Source organism: Lissotriton helveticus, chromosome 9 (genome assembly GCF_964261635.1).
Source record: "Lissotriton helveticus chromosome 9, aLisHel1.1, whole genome shotgun sequence".
Taxonomy (NCBI): Eukaryota; Metazoa; Chordata; class Amphibia; order Caudata; family Salamandridae; genus Lissotriton; species Lissotriton helveticus.
The window spans coordinates 947801419-947820605 of record NC_136070.1 but is presented as its reverse complement, the minus strand read 5'-3'; the positions used below and the strand labels follow the sequence as shown (position 1 = coordinate 947820605).

The following is a 19187-nucleotide window of genomic DNA, read 5'->3' as shown; positions in this document are numbered from 1 at the left end:
TACTCCTGGGGGGATTTTAATTGTGTGGCCGATGTCAGGTTAGACTACTCCACCCACCCTTTGCCCGGAGCGCCGGCTCATAAGACGGGGAGGGCCTCCGTGAGTTGTTGGCACCCTGGGAGTTAACAGTTGCCTGGAGAACCCAGCATGGGGGGTTGGAGATTACGCTTATTTCTCCCACAATGATCAATTACAAACCCGGGTGAATACATTTGTTCGCTCCAACAGGCTCAGCCAGTGCATGGCTAGCACCGAGTATTGGGCCGTAAACTTCTGGAACACAGCACATTACTGTTTGGCGTTTGACCAGTGGAGGACCACCCCACGATCCCGGTGGTGGTTGAGGGTCAGGAACATATATCTTTATACGCAGATGACCTACTAATATAATTAGCGGAATGTGTCACAGGTGCAGCTGTGGCAACGCGCCTCCTGGAAGAATTTGGGTCTCACTTGCCTGTGTCTCATGGCTTCACCCTGGACTGGACCTGGTCCCCTATATCCTTTCGGAATCAAGGTGTACAGATGTTTCATACACTGGATGATCTGCAGCAGGGTAATTTAGTTAAAGCCCTGCAGTCTCTTAAATCCTGTATCCCGTTTTGGAGGTCTCTTAAATGTGCCGATTATGGTCAGGAACTCCATACACAAAATGGTCATGCTCCTGAGGTTGCTTTATTTTTAATTACTCTACCAGTTGTGGTGCAGTCCTCTTGGATCCGGCAGCTGGACACCCTGCTTAGGGAACTCATCTGAGATGGGGGCCGTCAGAGTGTCTCTCAAGGTTCTTCGCCGTCCTCCTGATGAAGGCACCTGGGAGCCCATGACTTCGAACTGTAATTTTTGGCAGCGCAGCTCCAGTTAGTCACTTGTTGCCTGACGGAGTGCACCAGGAGGAATTGGGTCCAGAGGAGATGGCACACTTTGCCCCGTGGTGGTACTCCCCTGTCCAGGTGTATTGCTGGCAGTTGCCTTGAAATGCTGGCAGCGTTGTGTGTTGAGGACTACGGGGAAGCCCGAGCTCTGCCATTGGTGGTGCTTTCGCACAAGGACCCTCTTTCCTTCTTTACAGCCTCACAGTGACCTGGACTGGGGCTGGGCTTGTGACTATTGGCAACTACTACCAATAGGACTCTGTGATCCCTCGGAAGGAGGATATCCCAGTATGCCGTTCCCCCAGGCCAGTTATCGATTTATAAGGCCTTGATGCACACCTTTAGGGACTTGTGGGCAGGAGACATGAGGAGCTGGGGCCACACGCTGTGCTTAAGTTGTTGGTGTTCCATGTGTTTGCCACAACATTTGGTGACATGGTTCTACAGGGCCCTGGCCAGGATGGTTCGGAATCCTTTGTTGGTCCTCAGCCACAGATGGGGAGGTGTGTTGGGACAAAACCATACAGACTCTGAGTGACACAGGGCTCTGGAGTACCCTAAAAAGGGCTCCAGAAACACGATATTTAAATATATCCAATTTAATTATGCCCATTTGACTTACATGACACCTCAGAGGATTAAGGTCATCTAAGGGGGAGAGCCATGGGACTGCCCTAAATGTCGATTTCTGGACACAGACTTCTGCCAAATGGCCTGGAGCTGCCCCGCGTCTGGCTGTTCTGGAATACGGTGATATGCACCCTGAATACCGCTCTGGTTCGGGCTCTTGTCTGCCCCTTGGAGGTCCGTCTCTTGGGGTTGTTCTCAAGACCTAAACCACAGAAGATGGACTCTAGGTTTTTGGATTTGGCTTTGAAACTGGCCAGGAGGTGGATAGCAATGGCCTGGAAATCTGTGATGGGGCTGGTTGTAGAGACCTGGGTGAAAGATGTCACTATGTGGGCCAGAGCGAAGGTGAGGACTCTGCTCAGGGAGGAAGCTTTAGGAGTGTGGAGACGCACAACAGTGGGGCTGTGCATGGAAGTGCTAGACGCCTGGGAACATCAGGCGGGGGATACCAAGGTGGGATCAGATGAGCAAGAAGGCCTAGATGAGGGAGACTACTCCTGGTGATGGTGAGGAGTAGAATATGCACTAGGTGTGGCCCTCATCTGCACCCCTGGGTTGGGTCCCCCCCACACCCCTTAGCAGGATTTGAATCTCTGGGATGTTTGCCGCCTGCCCTTCTGGATCCCTGCTCCCCGTGTGTTCCCTCCCAGCATCAAGTAGGCTGTCTACCTACTCTCGCTCCAATATCTTTTACTATTAATGGCTGGTTTGCACCCTGGGACAGGTTTTTGTTTTGTCTGCTTAGTTCCACATTTCCCCTTTCCCTTACTCCTGAACAACTGTTTATATGACAATGAGACATTATACAGTCATATCTATTGGGGCATTGCTATGTTCGGATTGTGGGTCATGCACTGTGTAGGACCCCAGGGGAACAACTGCCATTGATGAGGTTCTCCTAAGTTATTCATATGCTGCTCCCCTTGAAGTGCTCCTTTTGTTCGACATCTTCTTTTTTACTGTAACATTAATGAACTTTATCAGATTAAATCGACTTAATTGTGATTTACTTGTGACCGGTCTTGAATTCTGTATGCTGCACATTATAAATGCCAATAAACATGCATTTTTTTTTTTTTTTTTTAAACAGCAGTCAATGAGTTGTTGACCCACGTAAAAAATGCAGTTGCTGTACAGGCAGTAAATACCAAGTAAAAGAGCCTGTTAGGTCATCAAGCAGTACATGTTGTGCAAGAGCTTCTGTAGGCTTTTATATTGTTTTAATTTTATATAATTTGAATGTATTATGTGAAATTGTATAATTATATATCACATTTTAGATTTCTATAATCTACATGTTGAGGTTAAAAATAGTCTCCAACCTCATCCTTTGACTCATTTGCAGAACAAGGCACTGCTCTCTCCATTCCCACCTCATCAGTTCTGGAATGGGTCTACAGATGCCCCTGGAAGAAGGACCTCAGGATGAGACCGATGGAAGATATACTTCTCTCAAGTAAACCGTTCACCTCGCAAAGGCCCTGGACTGTTATACCTACTCCTTTCTGTCCAACCCAGTTGTATTAGTCTACAGGCAGATAGCAAAGGAGTGTTACAAGAAAAATGCCTTTATTCCTACCTCAAGTTAACGGTTAATGATGGAAAAGTACTAACTATGCACATTTACACTGAGGTTTTCTTTGTTTAACTGAATGTATAAATGTCACACCTTTCAGCCTTGTATGTCGGAGTACAGCCAACAGAACACACTTTAAGGTGTTATACTGATTGATATTAAATATCCTAGCTCTCTCTTTCTTTGTGTCAGCCTCATGTATGACATAAGTTTGTATCCTGGATATGAAGAACTTTTGGATCCAGTAAGGGCAAGTCCGTAGACCACTCCCTTGACTGTAATTCTTATTCTGAGAGGAGAAAGGGATCATCATCTTCCTTGAGAAGGATGAAGTAGATGCCCCTGGGTTGGGGGCGTGATAGTTGAAGCCTCTGAGTGCCTGGCTTCCCTGGGGAAGGAGAGCTGCAGTACATTGTTTGACAGTTTCATCAGTTATTTATACAGCCTAAGAGTGTATACGAATAAGTTGCTTAACTTTAATAACACTCTTTCTAGTGGATGCCCTAACTGCAGATTCCTCACACCTTCAGAATATCCCCCATCTTCAGGGGTCAATCTAGATCCAGAAGTATTTTCAGCATAGCCTCTGCACACCAGTACTTGGCATCATACAGCTCTGTGTAGATCCCGCGCCACCTGGGAACCTACGCTGGAGCTGCATGTAGGCTCTACTCTAGCACATTGACATCCGTTTCTTTCCGGACACTGTCCACATGGAGCATAAAAACAATTGTTTGTCCCAGTGTGCATCTCTCTAATTTTGGAACCTTTTCAAATGGAAAAGAGTGGATTCCCCAAAACAGGGACGCGAGAGGGCGGCGAGGAATCTGTGATTAGACCGAGTCTTCCCCAGAAAGAGCATAACCAAAGGTAAGTAACTTGCTCTTCTGAGGGATATTTCTAATTGCATATTCATCGCCTTTAGAATAGATGTCAAAGCAGTACATCTACTGTTAGCAGTGGGTCAGCAGAATGACTCAGACCAAATTATTCCGCAGGACCAAGCATCAAAATGCCCTTCCCAACAGGCTTAGGTGTTTCATAACCATGTACACTGATGCCATCGTTATAGCTTGGCAAATATGCAGGACAGACACTGTGTGCTAACACGGTGGTAGAAACACTGGCCCTGGAGGAGTAGGTCCCTCCTAGATCTTTCTGGAGGCTGCCTCTGGGCAATCATGTAGCAGATCTTATTGCAGAAGACTATCCAACTGGGCAAAGTCCTTTTCTGTACTGCCTTGCCTTTCTTTGCCCTAGAGAACACCACAAAGAGCTGATAGTCAACCCGATGGTATTTGGCGATTGATATCAAAACAACGGAGCCTCAATTTCTCTTTCAACAGGTGAGGTTGGGCAATAAATGTCGGAAGAGTGATGGACTGTGACTTGAAAAGGTGTAGCAACCTTCAGTAGAAAGGCCGCTTTAGTCCTCAGCAAGTTTCTCCAGAAAGGTAGTGTAGGGTGTCTGGACATATCAAGCTTGACGCTCACTAGTGCAAAGAGCTGAGCTTGTCACAATAAAAAAAAGACTGTCTTCAGGGTCAGCAGACAGAGGACAACTGTGAGCAGCTCAAAAGGTGTACACAAAAGGTAAGTAAGGACCAAATCAAGGTCCCACTGTTGCACCACAAGTAGTTTAGGAATGAACGTGGATCAAACCTTTTAGAAATCGCACAACAACTGGTGAACAAGGACAGATTGAACAAGGACAGTTGGACCAGTAAGTGCAAAAAGTGAAAAGGCTGACTGCTACCCTATAACTATCCCCAATGGAAGTCCTTGCCCATCCAAATGCAAAACGACCAAGTCGTCTTGTCCAACTAACTGGCCTGCAACGGGTCATTTTTACAGGTTCCACACCAGGGCACAAACTTGTACTAGCGTCCAGTGTACACAGATTTTGTAGAAGGATGTCTGGCATTAAGGATGACATTCACTACTTTGGAGGGAGAGTGGTCAATTACTTTCACTCAACCTCCATGAATGGAAGTGTAGATTGCACAGGCCTGGGTGCAGAACCCTGCCCTGTTGCTGCGACAGAAGATCCTCTCGGGGGTCAGATGCTCATGCCCAGAACTTTCGGGTATCAAACTCATGGCCCCTAGGACAAGTTGGGCCTGGTTCTTCCTGACCATCTTCAGAGTTAGCAGCAGGAAGGCATATTGGAGTCCCGTGCTCCACTCTAGCAGCAACTGAGAAACTCAGTGTGCAAAAAATCTGGCTTTGCGCATTCTCGCCAGCAGCAAAGATATCAAGCCAGTGTTATACCAATTGTTTGAAGAGGTCCTGCGCCACCATTGGGAGTAACTGCAATTGATGATCCGTTAGGCTTTGCCAGCTGAGTATGTCCACACTGGGATTTACAGATCTCATCAGGTAGCACATTGATCATGAACTGCCCGGATGATTGGGCCAGTTCAAGAGGTGCAAGGCCTTGTAGTACAATGCCCATGATCCCACTCTGCCTTGCTTGTTTCAATACCACATGTTATGTTAATCAGATTTGCACCAAGCATGGCTGCCCCCAAAGGGCTTCCCATCAATCAAGAGAAAGACTGCCACAGAAAAATCTAAACAACAAGGCCAGCACATGCAGAAAAGAAAGAAGGGACCAACAGTGTGTCTTGAATTGTATGCGCTGGGGCATCAGCAGTCAATGCAAGTCTTGTAAATGAGATGATATGGAATGATGGTCAGAAATGTGGCAAAGAAGCCACTTCGCACCATTTGGGATTGTGACATTTTTTAATGCAGCCAGAACAGAGCCCAGTTACAGCATGTTGCATAGTCCAGGCGTGATGTTAGATTGGCCCAGACTATAGTCTTTTGTGTAGAAGGAAAGGCCAATAGAATCATCTTTAATAGGCCAAAAATTCAGATGGACGCTGCTCTAATGTGGGTCTCTAAAGATAGATCACTGTCAATGCAAACATGTCAGTGGTTTGAAGACCTGAACCAGCCTCCCATTGATGGATAGCCAGAAGGCTTTCAAAGGCAAGAAAATGCCACGCCAACTCCAATCGGTTGATGTGGATGTGGAGATGGGTTTCCATTGGAGAACAGAGTCCTCAGATCATCACCTCTCCTAGATCTCCACAACTGAGCAACAAGGTTTCTGTCATTGACATCAGCTCTGGGAGGGGTAGGGAGAGGGATCAACAGCTGGTCCAACTACAGTTAAACAGCCACCACTGCAGACTTTTTGCAATCTCCTCTGACACCTGGAGGAAACCTGAAAGGCTAACTTGGTGCTGGGCCCAGTGAGACTTCAGATCCCACTGCAAAGTCTACATGTGCCACCTGGCATGGTCGACGAGCGGATGCAGTCCATTTCGCCAAGAAGCCTCAGAGTCAAACTCACTGAGACCGAGGCGGATACATCAGGATCACAGTTCGAATGTCCTAAACTTGTTGATCCATAGTGAAGGCCCAAAAGTGCACTGTATCCAGAATGGCTCAGAGGAAAGGGAGCACATGTGGAGTAAGGTGTGATTTTTGCACATAGATCCTGAATCCCATTTATGTAAAGAGGTTTGGAGTCCTGTGGAAGTGATCCATGACTGACAGTGGCAAGTTTGTCTTCATAAGCCACAGTCGTCGAAATAGGGGGGAGACTTGTACACCTATTCTGTGAAGGTATCAAGCAATTACCTCCATCACCTTTGTGGACACCCAAGGGTCACTGGTGAAGTCGAAGGAGAGCACAGAAAACTGAAAATGCTCTAGGACCACCTTGAACAGCAGGTACCTTTTGTGGGCCTGCAGGACAGGCACATGGAAATAAGCATCTTACAGGTCAAATACAACCATCCTATTCCCTGAATCCAGGGCAGGTAGAACCAGGACCAGCATGAGCATCTCGAATTTGTCCTTCTGCAGGAAGAAATCGAAGAGTTGAAGATATGAAATAGGATTAAAGCCTCCCCCTTCTGTGGCATGAACAAATAACAGGAGTAAAACGAAGTCCAATCTCCAATGCCAGGCCTTTCTCTATGGCTCCTTCCTCCAAAAGAACCATAACTTCCTGCATCAAATTTGGCAAATTGTCTCCCAGAAGCAGCTCAGATGTAGGCGGAAGAGGCGGTGGGACAGAAATAAAATGGCAGAGAGTAGCACCTTTGGACTACCTGAAGGATCCATTTATTATGCAATTGCTTGCCACCGATGGAGAAGAAGAATGATTCTGTATCCTACAGGGTGGTCGTGTGCCGCCAAGGGCAAACTAAAGTGCAGAGCCGACTCCTCCGCTAAGGGGGAGGAGCATCGCCCCAATGCTCGTTGAGCAGTGGAATATAAAATGATAACAAGAAATTATCATTTTATTATTCTTTGCGACTCCCCGTCAGAGGGAGCAGGAGTGGTTGCACTCCCTCCGTAATTGCGCATAACGACTTGGTTGGCCCTCTCGGGCCGGCCAAACAGTCATGTGCACTTGGCAGGTCCTCCACTGTGCTGTGTTGTGTTGCACAGCCCAGTGGAGAACAGGTCGAGCCTCCCAGGTACTGCCTGAGCGGCCAAACAGGCTGCTCAGACCAATCACGACTCAGCGTCTTGATTGGCTGGGGGAGTCCGGGAGCCTGGGTGCTTCCAATGCAGCAGAGAAGACTGAGGAGAGACGTGGGGCGGCGAAGAAGGTAAGTTTATTTTTTATTTTTGCTAGTTCCGACCCCTCTGCCTGAACAGTATGCCATTCCGATTTTATTAAACGCTTTGAATAATTAAAATCATTACAACAAAGATTGCACCCTGCAAGTCAGCCATAAAACCCTCCATGCACAGTATTTAAATGGTTTTTTGAGCATTTACCTTATATCACCAGTTCAGATGATTCAGAGGATGTCAAAGTTCCCAGGCCTCTTTTTAGAGGTTCTGAATCCTAGTTCGCAAACCCAATTTAAAACACATGCCAACTAATAAAACGTACAGGTAATCCGTGCAATTCCCATTATTGATCATCACCCACCTTAACAAAGAGCATCCGTCCAAGAATTTACCACACATAAGAGTACTTGAAGCTCCTTGACGAAGGTCCAATGACAATATTTATCTTAGTGCCTATTCGGTTAACTTGTGTTGATTTAAATAGTGCAAAATGATGCCTGGGCCTTGTATTTTAATTGACATAATCCTTTCCGAAACCTCAGTTTATTAAATGAGCCCTCTAATAATACCTCCAATAACCCAGCCTAATAAAGTGTTTGCCCTTCCCAGGACCCTAGTTAACATTCAATTGAGATTTCACAATTCCCATTACTGCACACAGCCCCACCCAAATAAAGGGCTCTAATAAAGTGCTTGGCATGCCAGAATCTAAAATCCCTTGTTAAACTTCAGTTCAAATTGTACAGTTCCCAGTATTGCCCACAACCCATCCTAATAACGTGCTTGATCGATCGGAGAATGTAATCCCTAGTTAATCCCACAAGAGAGTTACTTGATGCACCAAGATTAAAGTCCGGTATCAGTATTCCCGAAAGCACATATCTCATATTTCCTCCCTAATTTTACGGGGTTGAATAGTGCTTTTGTGTTCATTAACAATTTTGCTATAGCATTATTAGAGAGGTTTGTGCTGATAAGATTTTACGCATTAGAAATTTTGATGGAATTCATTAAAAAAGAACCTCAAATTTAGAGTTTGGCTCCTGGATTTTCCTCCAATAAAGTGGTTTCAATATACTAGCTTTTCGAGATTCTTAATTTTAAGCAGTAAGATATCCATTTAGCGAGCAATACAATGTTCTGTTTGGAGAGATTAAATTCCAGCCTAATTTGTGCTTGGCTGTTGCAGTCTGGGAGAGGAAACTGCAGTCTATGTTGTGCTCATTGCTGTTTGTCCAGGAATTCAGATAACTGTTATTTAAATTTATTTATTTATTTATTTTTGGCATTTGTAAAGCGCTCTGTTACCCGTAGGTGTCCTGGCGCTAAGTGTAACTCCTGAGGTAGAGGCAGATCGGAAACCAGTTGGTAAACAGCCATGTCTTTAATGTTCTTCTAAAGGCCATGAGGTCGGTCATTTTTCTGAGGGCGTGAGGCAGGGTATTCCAAGCTTTGGCTGTGCCCAGCACAAAGCGTCTGCCTCCCCAGCGCGCTCTCCTAATACGAGGCACAGTGATCAACCCCAGGTCAGCTGATCTAAGATTTCTAGTCGAACGATACCAATGAAAGTACTGCCGAAAGAATGAGGGTCCCTTGCCTTGTAAGGACTTAAATATTAGGCATAATGCTTTAAAAAGAATTCTCTTTCGCATTGGGAGCCAATGGAGCTTAGCCAGCTCCTGGGACACAGGGGCAAATTTTGGGATCCCCAATATGAACCTAGCAGCCGCATTTTGTAGTACCTGCAGTTTATTAAGTACCCCCTGTTGGGTACCAAGAAATAGACTACTGCAATAATCCAGCCTTGCCATGACCAGCGTCGTGACCACTGTTTTTCTGTCACTGCCTGGAATGAATGGAAGGATCTTACGGATGGATTTGAGCAAGTAGGCCACAGAGGAAGATAGTGCATTGACCTGAGGACGAAAGGTGAGTTGATCATCGATCAACACCCCCAGGTTTTTCACATTAGCCACTGGGGTGGGGGCCATACTCATCTGGTCTGGCCACCAGTTTGGGCTCCAGAAGTTAGTGTTTGACCCAAACACTATAACTTCGGTTTTAGCCGAGTTTAATTTGAGGCAGTTAACTGCCATCCAGTTTCCAACCGCCAGCATACAGTCTTGGAAATTCCTTGCTACTCCTTCTTCCATCCCTGGTAGTAAAGACACCACAATCTGGGTGTCGTCAGCATATGATGTAAGATCAAAGCCATATGCCCGAATTACTGGTGCCAATGAACTGACAAACGTTAAATAACGTGGGGCTCAGGGACGAGCCCTGAGGCACTCCACAGGGCAGGATGAAGGGTTTTGACTCATAATGTCCTAAGGCCACACTCTGGACTCTGCCGGACAGGAAGGCTTTAAGTAGGTCGAGCGCCTTCCCTTGTACTCCGCAGGCCTTCAGACGGTCGAGTAGGATCCCATGGTGGACCGTATCGAAGGCCACGGAGAGGTCCAGCAGCAACAGGGCAGCCCTCCCTCCCGCATCGGTCACCGCTCTGATCTCCTCAGTTGTTTTAATGAGGGCGGATTCCGTGCTATGGTAAGGTCTAAAACCATGTTGAGAGGGGTCCAGAGTTTGAGTGGCCGCAAGGAAAGAGCTTAATTGAGTATTCAGGGCCTTTTCAATTAGTTTAGCTGGTAGAGGGAGCCTTGCTATTGGGCGGTAGTTATTTGGGTCCCTGATATCCAGGTTAGGTTTTTTAAGTAGGGGCAAAATCGAGGCATGTTTCCAACACGCTGGGAAACCTCCTGTCGCAAGCATTTTGTTAAAAACGGTCACCAGCGATGTAACTATCGGTTCTGGGGCCATTTTTATCACAGCCACCGGGCAAGGATCTGACGGAGCGCCTGATTTTGCCGCTAACAGTAGCCACCTAATTTCTTCACAATTTACTGGCGAAAAACAGTCCAAATTTTGTCCTAAGGGTAGCTCCATTACGTTTTCTGGAGAAGCCGCCTGGCAATTCATCCTCTCCTGACTTGAGAAGGCTTTGAAAATGATCTCCACCTTACCTAGAAAGAATTTGGCAAGCTCTTCGCATAATTCAGAACTCGCGGGGATGGCCGCGGGCGCTGGGTCAGCCAGAGCAGACACCGTTGTAAACAGTTCCTTCGTGGAGTTCTTAGCAAGGTTTATGCAATTAGTATAGTACTCTTGTTTTGCCCTCCCCACCGTTTTTTATATGCTAGGTGGCTTTGTTTAAACATTATGACTCCGTATGAGAGAGCATGCATCACTTTGTATCCCACAACTGTTTATAGTGCTCTTACCTTAAGGCAAGCCAAAATCTTTTTTCGATTCCCCATTGTTGACATTATGTACTTAGCCGATACCTTTAGTACTTCTTGTGTGGTTTTTGCCACCCCTTTCGTCCAGGTGCACAACCAGGTATTAAAAACGTTTCACTCCCTCTAGGTGTTATCCCTTAACATTCCAAACCCCTTTTTTGACCAGTTTCCTGTCAACTATCACTGTTTTGGTTTTGTTTAGGTTGATCTTGATGGCACTTTCTGTACAGTAGTGGGCAAGGGCGTCAAGTGATCTCTGTAAGCCCATATCGGTACGATCTAGGATGATTATCTCATCTGCATTCTGAAGTATTTGAACTTTGTCTGGCTAATGATAGGGGAACATGATCGGGGGCTGACGAAATGGCTTTCCAGGTCTGCCATATCAAGGTTAAACAGCAGAGGAGCAAGAACACATCCTAGTTTAAGGCCTTTGTAATAATTTTCTCTGAGGTAGACCAGTTAATTGTCAATTTAATCTCTACCCTTATCGCTGTAGAGTGACCCAATTGCTTTTAATAACAGGTAGGAGATCCCCCATCTATTTATCTACAGCCTGCCTCTTGGAACTTTATCGAAAGCGTTTGTGAACTTGAGGAAGGTTGCATAAAGTGGTGAAGATTGCGGGCAATAGGTATACTCTATTAGACAAGACAGAGTTAGCAAGTTGTCCATGAAGTTACAGTTTGCTTGAAACTCAGATTGGAACCATGGGATCAATTGTTCTTCAGTGGCCCAGGCTTCTAACTCCTCATTTAGTAATCAAGCATAGCATTTCACCTCCATCTCCAGCAAAGCCACCATGCAGAAATTTCCTGGCAAAAGCCGGCTCCCCTTCTTGTGTATGATGTTAGAATAGACCCACGCCTTCTGTCAGGAACCACACTTATGCAAAAACATTCAGTGCAGATGGACGTTAGGATCGGTTCCCAAAAGAAGTGGTTTGTTTTGAGAAGAGCAGCAGGCAAACCATTTGGCCCCTGGGCACCTGCCGCTCTTAGTTTACTTAACGTCTTGCGAACTCTAATTTTGCTAGACCACTGGATGTTTATGTTAGGATTTGCTTCATCTCTTACAGGTGGCTCCTCTCTTTCCGATGTCAGTAGCAGGTTCTCACTGGCCGCAAGACCCACTAATTTCGGAAAACCCTTTGATATATGTTAGTTAGTTGTTGTTGTTCTCCCTCCACTCTAATGGTTTCCCTGACGACGTATTCTATCCCCTGCTTATTTGCGGTGTTGACCTTATTACTGAAAGTGCTGGGTCCAGTTTATATAGCTGTTAAATATATTCAGTCCACTGCTTTTGGCGAGATGTTACAATTTGTGTGTTTATTTGCAAAACCCTAAAATGTCTTTGGTTCTCTTGATTTGATGGCAGCTTGGAGTCTGGGTCAATTTAGTTTGTCCTTTATTTTATCGCCTTTCTTTGCTGTAAACTTGCCTTAAAAGTTTGATTTGATCTTACAGCTCCTTATATGTGAGATTTTATTCCTGTAATTTTGCCGGGCTCATTTAGTTCTTTCCTTTCTTTCCTGGCTTCAAGACCACAGATAGAAGAGTGGTGTGGGCTGGAAGCATCTCCCCAACTGCCGTGGCTCTCTGCTCTTCCTTGTAAGAATGTTATCATGTTTCCCAACTTTTCATAGGATTATTTTCCCTGTTCTGTTTTAGTCTGTTTAAGAGGTTTATTAAATGTATTTTTATTTCTGCGGACTTTTCCCATTACCAGGCAATTTGATTAAGGGACACCATATTGCTTTAGTTATCCATCAGCGATAGTTTAAGGAGATGTTGCCAACTACTGATGATTTTGAATGACAATAGAGGGTGGTCAATTAATATTTTTGCCGTATTCTAGAAGTCCTGGATGAAGTGGGAGTGATAAATAGAGGTTCAAATGTTATCTAGTGTGACAAATTGAAAGGGGAGATGAGCGTATAAGTCACCAGAGTATCACTCTTAGTCCTACCATTCAGGTACTGCAACCCCAGTGATTTCAGTGTGTTTGTCAGATTCTCACGAAGGCCTCTTTTCTGTACTTGCTGAAGCACCGGAGGGATAGTCCAATAGGTATTCTCCATGTCTTTCCATTCCTCAGCACAACTTGACCAATAGACTTGTGACAAAATCACCTCCGATTAATAGTAAAGCATCCACATACTCTAATTTTACGGCCTCCAGACTCTCAAACAGGATTCTAGTAGTGTTGCGCTTCCTGATAGGTGCTGGCTGGAGAAATATATTTCCAATGATCAGCGTTTGATGGCATCACCATTGCCTGTCCAAATTTTAAGGTATTAACCATCCAATCAAATTTTATTTGTTTCAACAATTCACCACTTGGGTGGTCACCGTAAGAGGTGGACTGGGCAGGAGCAGCGACTTCCATATAGTCTGGCAAACGGTTCCTCTTCCAGCCTCCATGTCTCTTGCAGGCATATAACGTAATTTACCATTAGTCCCATTAAGTCTATTTTTTTTTCTCCTCATCCCGTCATCTCTTACATTCCAAAAACAGACCCATTATTCTTTGCCCGATTGATGCTCTCCTTGGTCCTCATTAAGGTTGCAGATTTATTGTTCTCGTTAGCCAATCTCAGTTTGTAGCCATGTCTCAATGCATGGGAGTTCCTGCCCAGGATGTTGAATGCCCAGGTTGTTGAATGACCCAAGGGCAAGGCTAGGTGATGAAAATATCTTCTTTCCAAATGCCTCAATTGTTTTCGACTCTCTGCACGGCAGGATCCAAGGAAAATAATTGAGGTTAATCCTTCCATTAGATCCCAGCATGACCAGGCTCTTAAGTGTCGGGTGCTGCATCAGGAAAGGAGAGTCACATAGGGCAGATCTGTGGCATTGTGCCACCTGTGTTCACATGTCGGCAGAAGCAGGGTTTAGCCCAAGCACCCATTAGTGTGTAGGTTAGGGCTTCATCAAAGAGAAATAAAGGTTCGAATGACGTCCGTCCAGGTTGCAAAATATCAGTGAGGAATTTGGTTTTTACTTCAACCGACTATCACTCCACGTCTAGAACTTCAGGCGCTTATATGATGACAAGGGTGGATGAGGTGGGCTCTTCCATGAAGGGTCATGGAAGAATCCAACCACATGACCGGGCAAGTGTCAAATCCACTGGCCTCTAGTAGCTCCAGATAATAAAAACTGTCACTATCATATTGTGAGTGAAATTCATCCCTATTATCAGCATCATCGCTAGTATCACAATAAGCTGGATGACTCTGGTCTGAGTCCAATCCCAAATGTTTTTGGAGCACTGGAGGCAAATCCTAGGCAAAGGCACGGTCTTATCAGAGTCCGATGGTACTGGGGCAGGGGTCTCCAATAAGTAGCTTGTGAGCAACTGTGGCTCTCCAGCTACCTCCGAGTAGCTCATCTGTGTGCAGCCCAGCTTATTAAATTAGAAAGCTTTTGCTTGGTTGAATTATTATAAATATAAAATACATTTGTTTATACAACCCTAATAATATTAGTAGCTCTCAAAGCATTTCATAGAAAATAAGTAGCTCTCAGTACAGAAAAGATTGGGGAGATACCTGTAACTGGGGTCAAATGGTTGAGAAATGTGCCAGGGTGCGACTTCAGCCAAAGACGAGACTGATTCAGTTTGGAGTCAGACAGGACAATGGGACTGACGTCCTCCTCTGGAGTTGGGTCGCCATTCACGCAGCAGAAAGTAGCATGGATTGTGATGCCGGGCATAGAGTCTGTTCTGAAGCCCGCGCTGAACCAGATGTGATTTCAGGAGGCACACACTGTCGAGGGAGGACCTTGCCGGTTGAAGCCTCTGAGGATCCAAAGTGCCCAAGGGCACGTGAAAGAGAGCTGGTAAGATGCCAAAGATTCAAAGCAATGCCTCAATAAATGTCCCAATCCGTTGTGGTGTCATCAACCGCCCCAAATATACAGGGTGTATCGGTATCAGTCATGCAACTGACTACATGGTAGGGCACTGGGTGTGACACAGAGGGGCACTGTGATGAGTCCGCTGATCTTGAGCGCAAGAATTCCAACATGACTGCGGTCCTATCTCACACAGGAAGCAAGGGAGGCATTCTAGCCCATGAGACACGCAGCGGAGGCGTTGTCGCAAGAGAGGAGGGTGAAAAAGAACCACCAGAAAAAAGGGCGTTCGGCGTTTAGAGCATGGAGCGAATGAAGAGCAATGGCGTGAACGAACCACACGGAGTGAAACCGAGACCGAAGGCGAGGAGGAGAAGAAGACTAGTGCACTGACAACACCAAGAGAATCAAGGAGGCTGGTTCTCCCTTCACCACGGCCCAGGAGGGTCGTGGATACAGACAAGAACCGCTTGCACGTTTATTTTCATTAAAAGGGTGGTGGGCCGGAGTATGAGGCGCACCAAACTAAACATGTAATCCCTTACTTAGGCACTACAATATTAAAATATGGGTGAAGGTGTGCACAACCCCAACCCCCTTTCAGCATATAAAAAAAAAAAAAAAAAAAAAAGGACAGTAGCCGGAGGCTTGTTTTTTTCCTTTATTTCTTCTCCCTCTGTGTCCTAAATCTCCAACGGAGGACTATAACCTGGAGACGAGGAGGGCAGCTTGGGGAACCGGAGGGTTCAGCCAGACACCTGTCACGCAGCAAGCTTCTACCCCCGTTGTGGCACCTTAGAAGAAATAAATACATTAAAACATCTATCCTCGCCTCCAGTTAACTGTGTGTGAAGGGTTCAGGGAAACCTAGTAGGGCCCATGCTAGAACAAGCACCTTCACATTCTTGAGAGTTATCAGAAGGAGAGTAGCAAGGCTGGGATGAAGCCCATTTGGACTTTTTGTGCTTCTTTTTGGACTTGGATACACCCAAATACATGGACCACAATGACAACTTGTCATGGGAACTGGCAGAGAGCGAAAATGGCTCTGCATCCTTCATGCTCCTGGATCATTGCCCAAACAAAAGAGACACTTCATGGGATCTGTCGCAGGCACCTGTTTGCACCAGTCTCACGTTTAAACCCTGTAGTTTTAGGAAGAGACCTGTTACTTTGCCGACTAGAGAGAAATTTTGAGAGAAAAATACTTGTCAACTTATGAGAAATGTTAGGAGCTATCTCCCGATTCATGTATGAAGACACAGATGTCTGCGTGTGTAGGCGGCCCCTATGTGTGGCTCAGCAAGTTTCCCTTCCATGCAAGTTAATAGTGAGACTGTTAGGTGGGAGCCTGCACAATCACTCTTATATAGGGTATAACTTTAGATGGACAATTTCTATATAGGAGTCCAGCTGTTCAGAAAGCTGTACAAAGCTGGCACTGCGGCTTGTAGTACAATTCAAAATCACTGCAAAGGACTCCCTCAGGAATTTGTAAAAAAAATGTCTAAAAAGGCCAGAGCAGTTTGCAGCAACAAACTGTTGGCTGTGAAATTCTCAGATGGGCAGTAAGTAAAGTATTCACTACAATTAACAATGAGGAGGAGTATTGCTTTGAACAGAAGAAGAGGGGGGGCGATCTATGTGGTAGAAGGTATGTGGAGTACTGCAGATTGTGGAAACTTTTCTCACAGAAATATGAGGAAATGCTTGATTTTAGACCACAGGTTTGATGTTTGCATTCCAGGTAAGAAAGTCTACTGGGATTCATACTAGAGACCAACCTGGACTTCTGTGGATGTCTTGTTTTCAGAAATGGCTGTCACCCAGAGAAGCGTATGAAATGCAGATCAGTGCAGGTCTAAATACCACAGCTACCTACATCACCAAAATAGGTGAATTTTGAAGGCAAAATTTGATATCACCACAATGTGTTTTGGGGATCATCTTGTTGCAGGTGCTAGGCCCAGCCACACAACTGAGGAAACATTTTTGTATTGGGATAAGCGTAGGAACACTGAATTTTAGAACATTTGTTATAACCAACTTAATGCCTCTCCGTTTTTGGCCTATATATGTTAAGCCAGTGTGAAAAAAAGAACGCATTTTGCAAAACTTCCTCTTAATGACATGATAATATGGGTAACCCCAAATAAAAATTGCACAAATGGGCACATTTCATAAATGCACAGCTTTTCACATTTTTCACTCATTAGATTTTACCGTATGACCTGTGGCATTGGAGGTAAACCATGAAAAATCACTATAAGCTGAAACTCAGTTGTTGGCACTAGGTATCACTTGTTGTTGGACAACCACCAAACACTATATTTCCCTGCAATCAGAAGGGGCTAACAGAGGTAACAGTATATTACTTTTGTAAATCAGCCATCTCAGATTAAAAAATACAGGAGAAAACATTAACCTATTTTGACATTTTTCTCTTTATTTTCATTATTTTCTGGTTTCACATGTTTCCACCACACATTGTAGGAAGAGAAAACCCAGCAGTAATAGGAAAAACAGACTACCAGTTCCAAAAATGCAAACCGTGTTGTTTCGCAACTCTGCCTAACGCTGAAATCTAGAAAGAGGGTGTTCATAGCACATAGCTAACATTTTAATGAATCCCAAATAGTACTTATAAAATAAAAATAACTTCTCTCTTATTGCTACTTTCTCGTTTCACCCCATGTGAAACCACAAAGCCTAAGTACATTTAGATTCTTCAACATGCAAGATAAAAAGGAGGACATTTGGAGTGGATATCGTTTGTTAAAAAAATTTAAAGAAAAAAAGGTATAATGGCTGAAGTGCGAAGCTCCCCAGAGATTTAAGGAACAAAAAAATACAACACCACCAAAAGGCACTGCACAGACCTCACGGAACAGCTGTGCACATGCTCCAAATGCGTTAACATAAAAAAGATAAGAAGCAAATTAATGTAAATGTAAAACAAGGCCCAACATAAGCATGAACAGAGCAAATGACGCCATGGAAATTGCGATTCCGAGCACACCCACAGAAACAGAGGGCATCTCACAGGTAAGGTATTAACCTTACCTGTGAGAGTGTGGAGTCCACCGAAAAGCATGCGAAGAGGAACCATAGGCATGTACTGGTTAAAGGCAACTACTGTAAACGGTCTGTGGAGTTCATTAATCTATTATTGACTTAAGAGGAATCCACAGGCATGCATGCACTGGCAATAGGCAGCCCGGGTAGGTGCTCTCAGGAACCAATCTGTGGGTGAGCTGATGGCAAACACACAGTGGGTATATAGCAGACAAAACAGCAATATAGTTGGTAGTAGAGTAATGCTATAGAACGAATATTAGAAGTAGGTTAGACGAATTGGGTAAGAGAATAGATTTGGCCAGGACAGTTTAAGGAGACGTTCTGGCCCATGAAAGCCCAAATAGGGGGGACATCACAGAATATGTCCTTTATCTATTTGCCCATCAACTCAATGCCCAGGTTAGATACTCCTTGAGAAGGAATTGATTATGGGCAGGGAATGTCAATCACTAGAAGAACATGTAAGGGGCTGAGGGCAAAGGAGTTTTCAGGTGAAACAACAAGGACCAATTGCAGAGTTGGGAGGAAAAATCGCAACACCGCTTCCTCACATGCAGGGTTAAGGGGTAGGAAGTTTAAGCCCACGAATGTCTTATGCAATCACTTGTTTCGAAGATAGCGAGCACCAAAGTAAGAGAGCTGAATGGTTCAGGTGGGAGGGGCTGAGGTACATTTCAGAGCTGGGTTAAAACCAAAGAGTTTAGCAGAAGAGAAAGACTGCTTACATTTGATTTGATGAGGTGGACAGTAAAGGGAATCACTCACAACTCTCAACCACAGCATTGAGGAAAACTAATTTCCTACTTGCTCTATTCAAATTTCATGCTGATACATAAATGGGTTAGGTGACCAACATCGAAAGAGTATAAATACAGCTAAACCTGTGCAATAGTTTGCCCTTTCGGGCACTTTGTCCTCAAAATCAAAGCTTGATGTAGTTATTTAAGTCCGGGGACATGAAGCATTAGCACCACCTCACTAGTCACTGTACAGTCATGATTTGAGCAAATGGCACATGGTTGTACCAAATTCAGAGCTTTTACAAAAAAACATATTGCTAAAGGTGTTGTGGTTTTCACAGCAAAGAAAACAGCCACCATATGTATTAGCAGCGCACACTTCGGTAGTTATAGAAATTCACCTTCATACATTCCATTAGAGCCATTGCAAACCCCACTCATGGAAGTATATTCTTCAGGTATAGGATACTTAATGAAGCGTCTAAAAGAAAAACAAATAATAAATTACTCAGGAGCAAAATAAA

The 19187-nt window shown here is 44.9% G+C and overlaps 1 protein-coding gene across 1 annotated transcript in view; it reads right to left on the bottom strand.

Annotated features, from left to right (window-relative positions):
• Positions 1-19187, bottom strand: part of USP4 (ubiquitin specific peptidase 4) — a 742179-nt gene that overhangs the window by 207971 nt on the left and 515021 nt on the right. The window contains exon 15 of the mRNA XM_078661202.1: positions 19065-19144. Coding sequence (XP_078517328.1) covers positions 19065-19144 — 80 coding nt within the window. The remainder of the gene's footprint in view (positions 1-19064; positions 19145-19187) is intronic.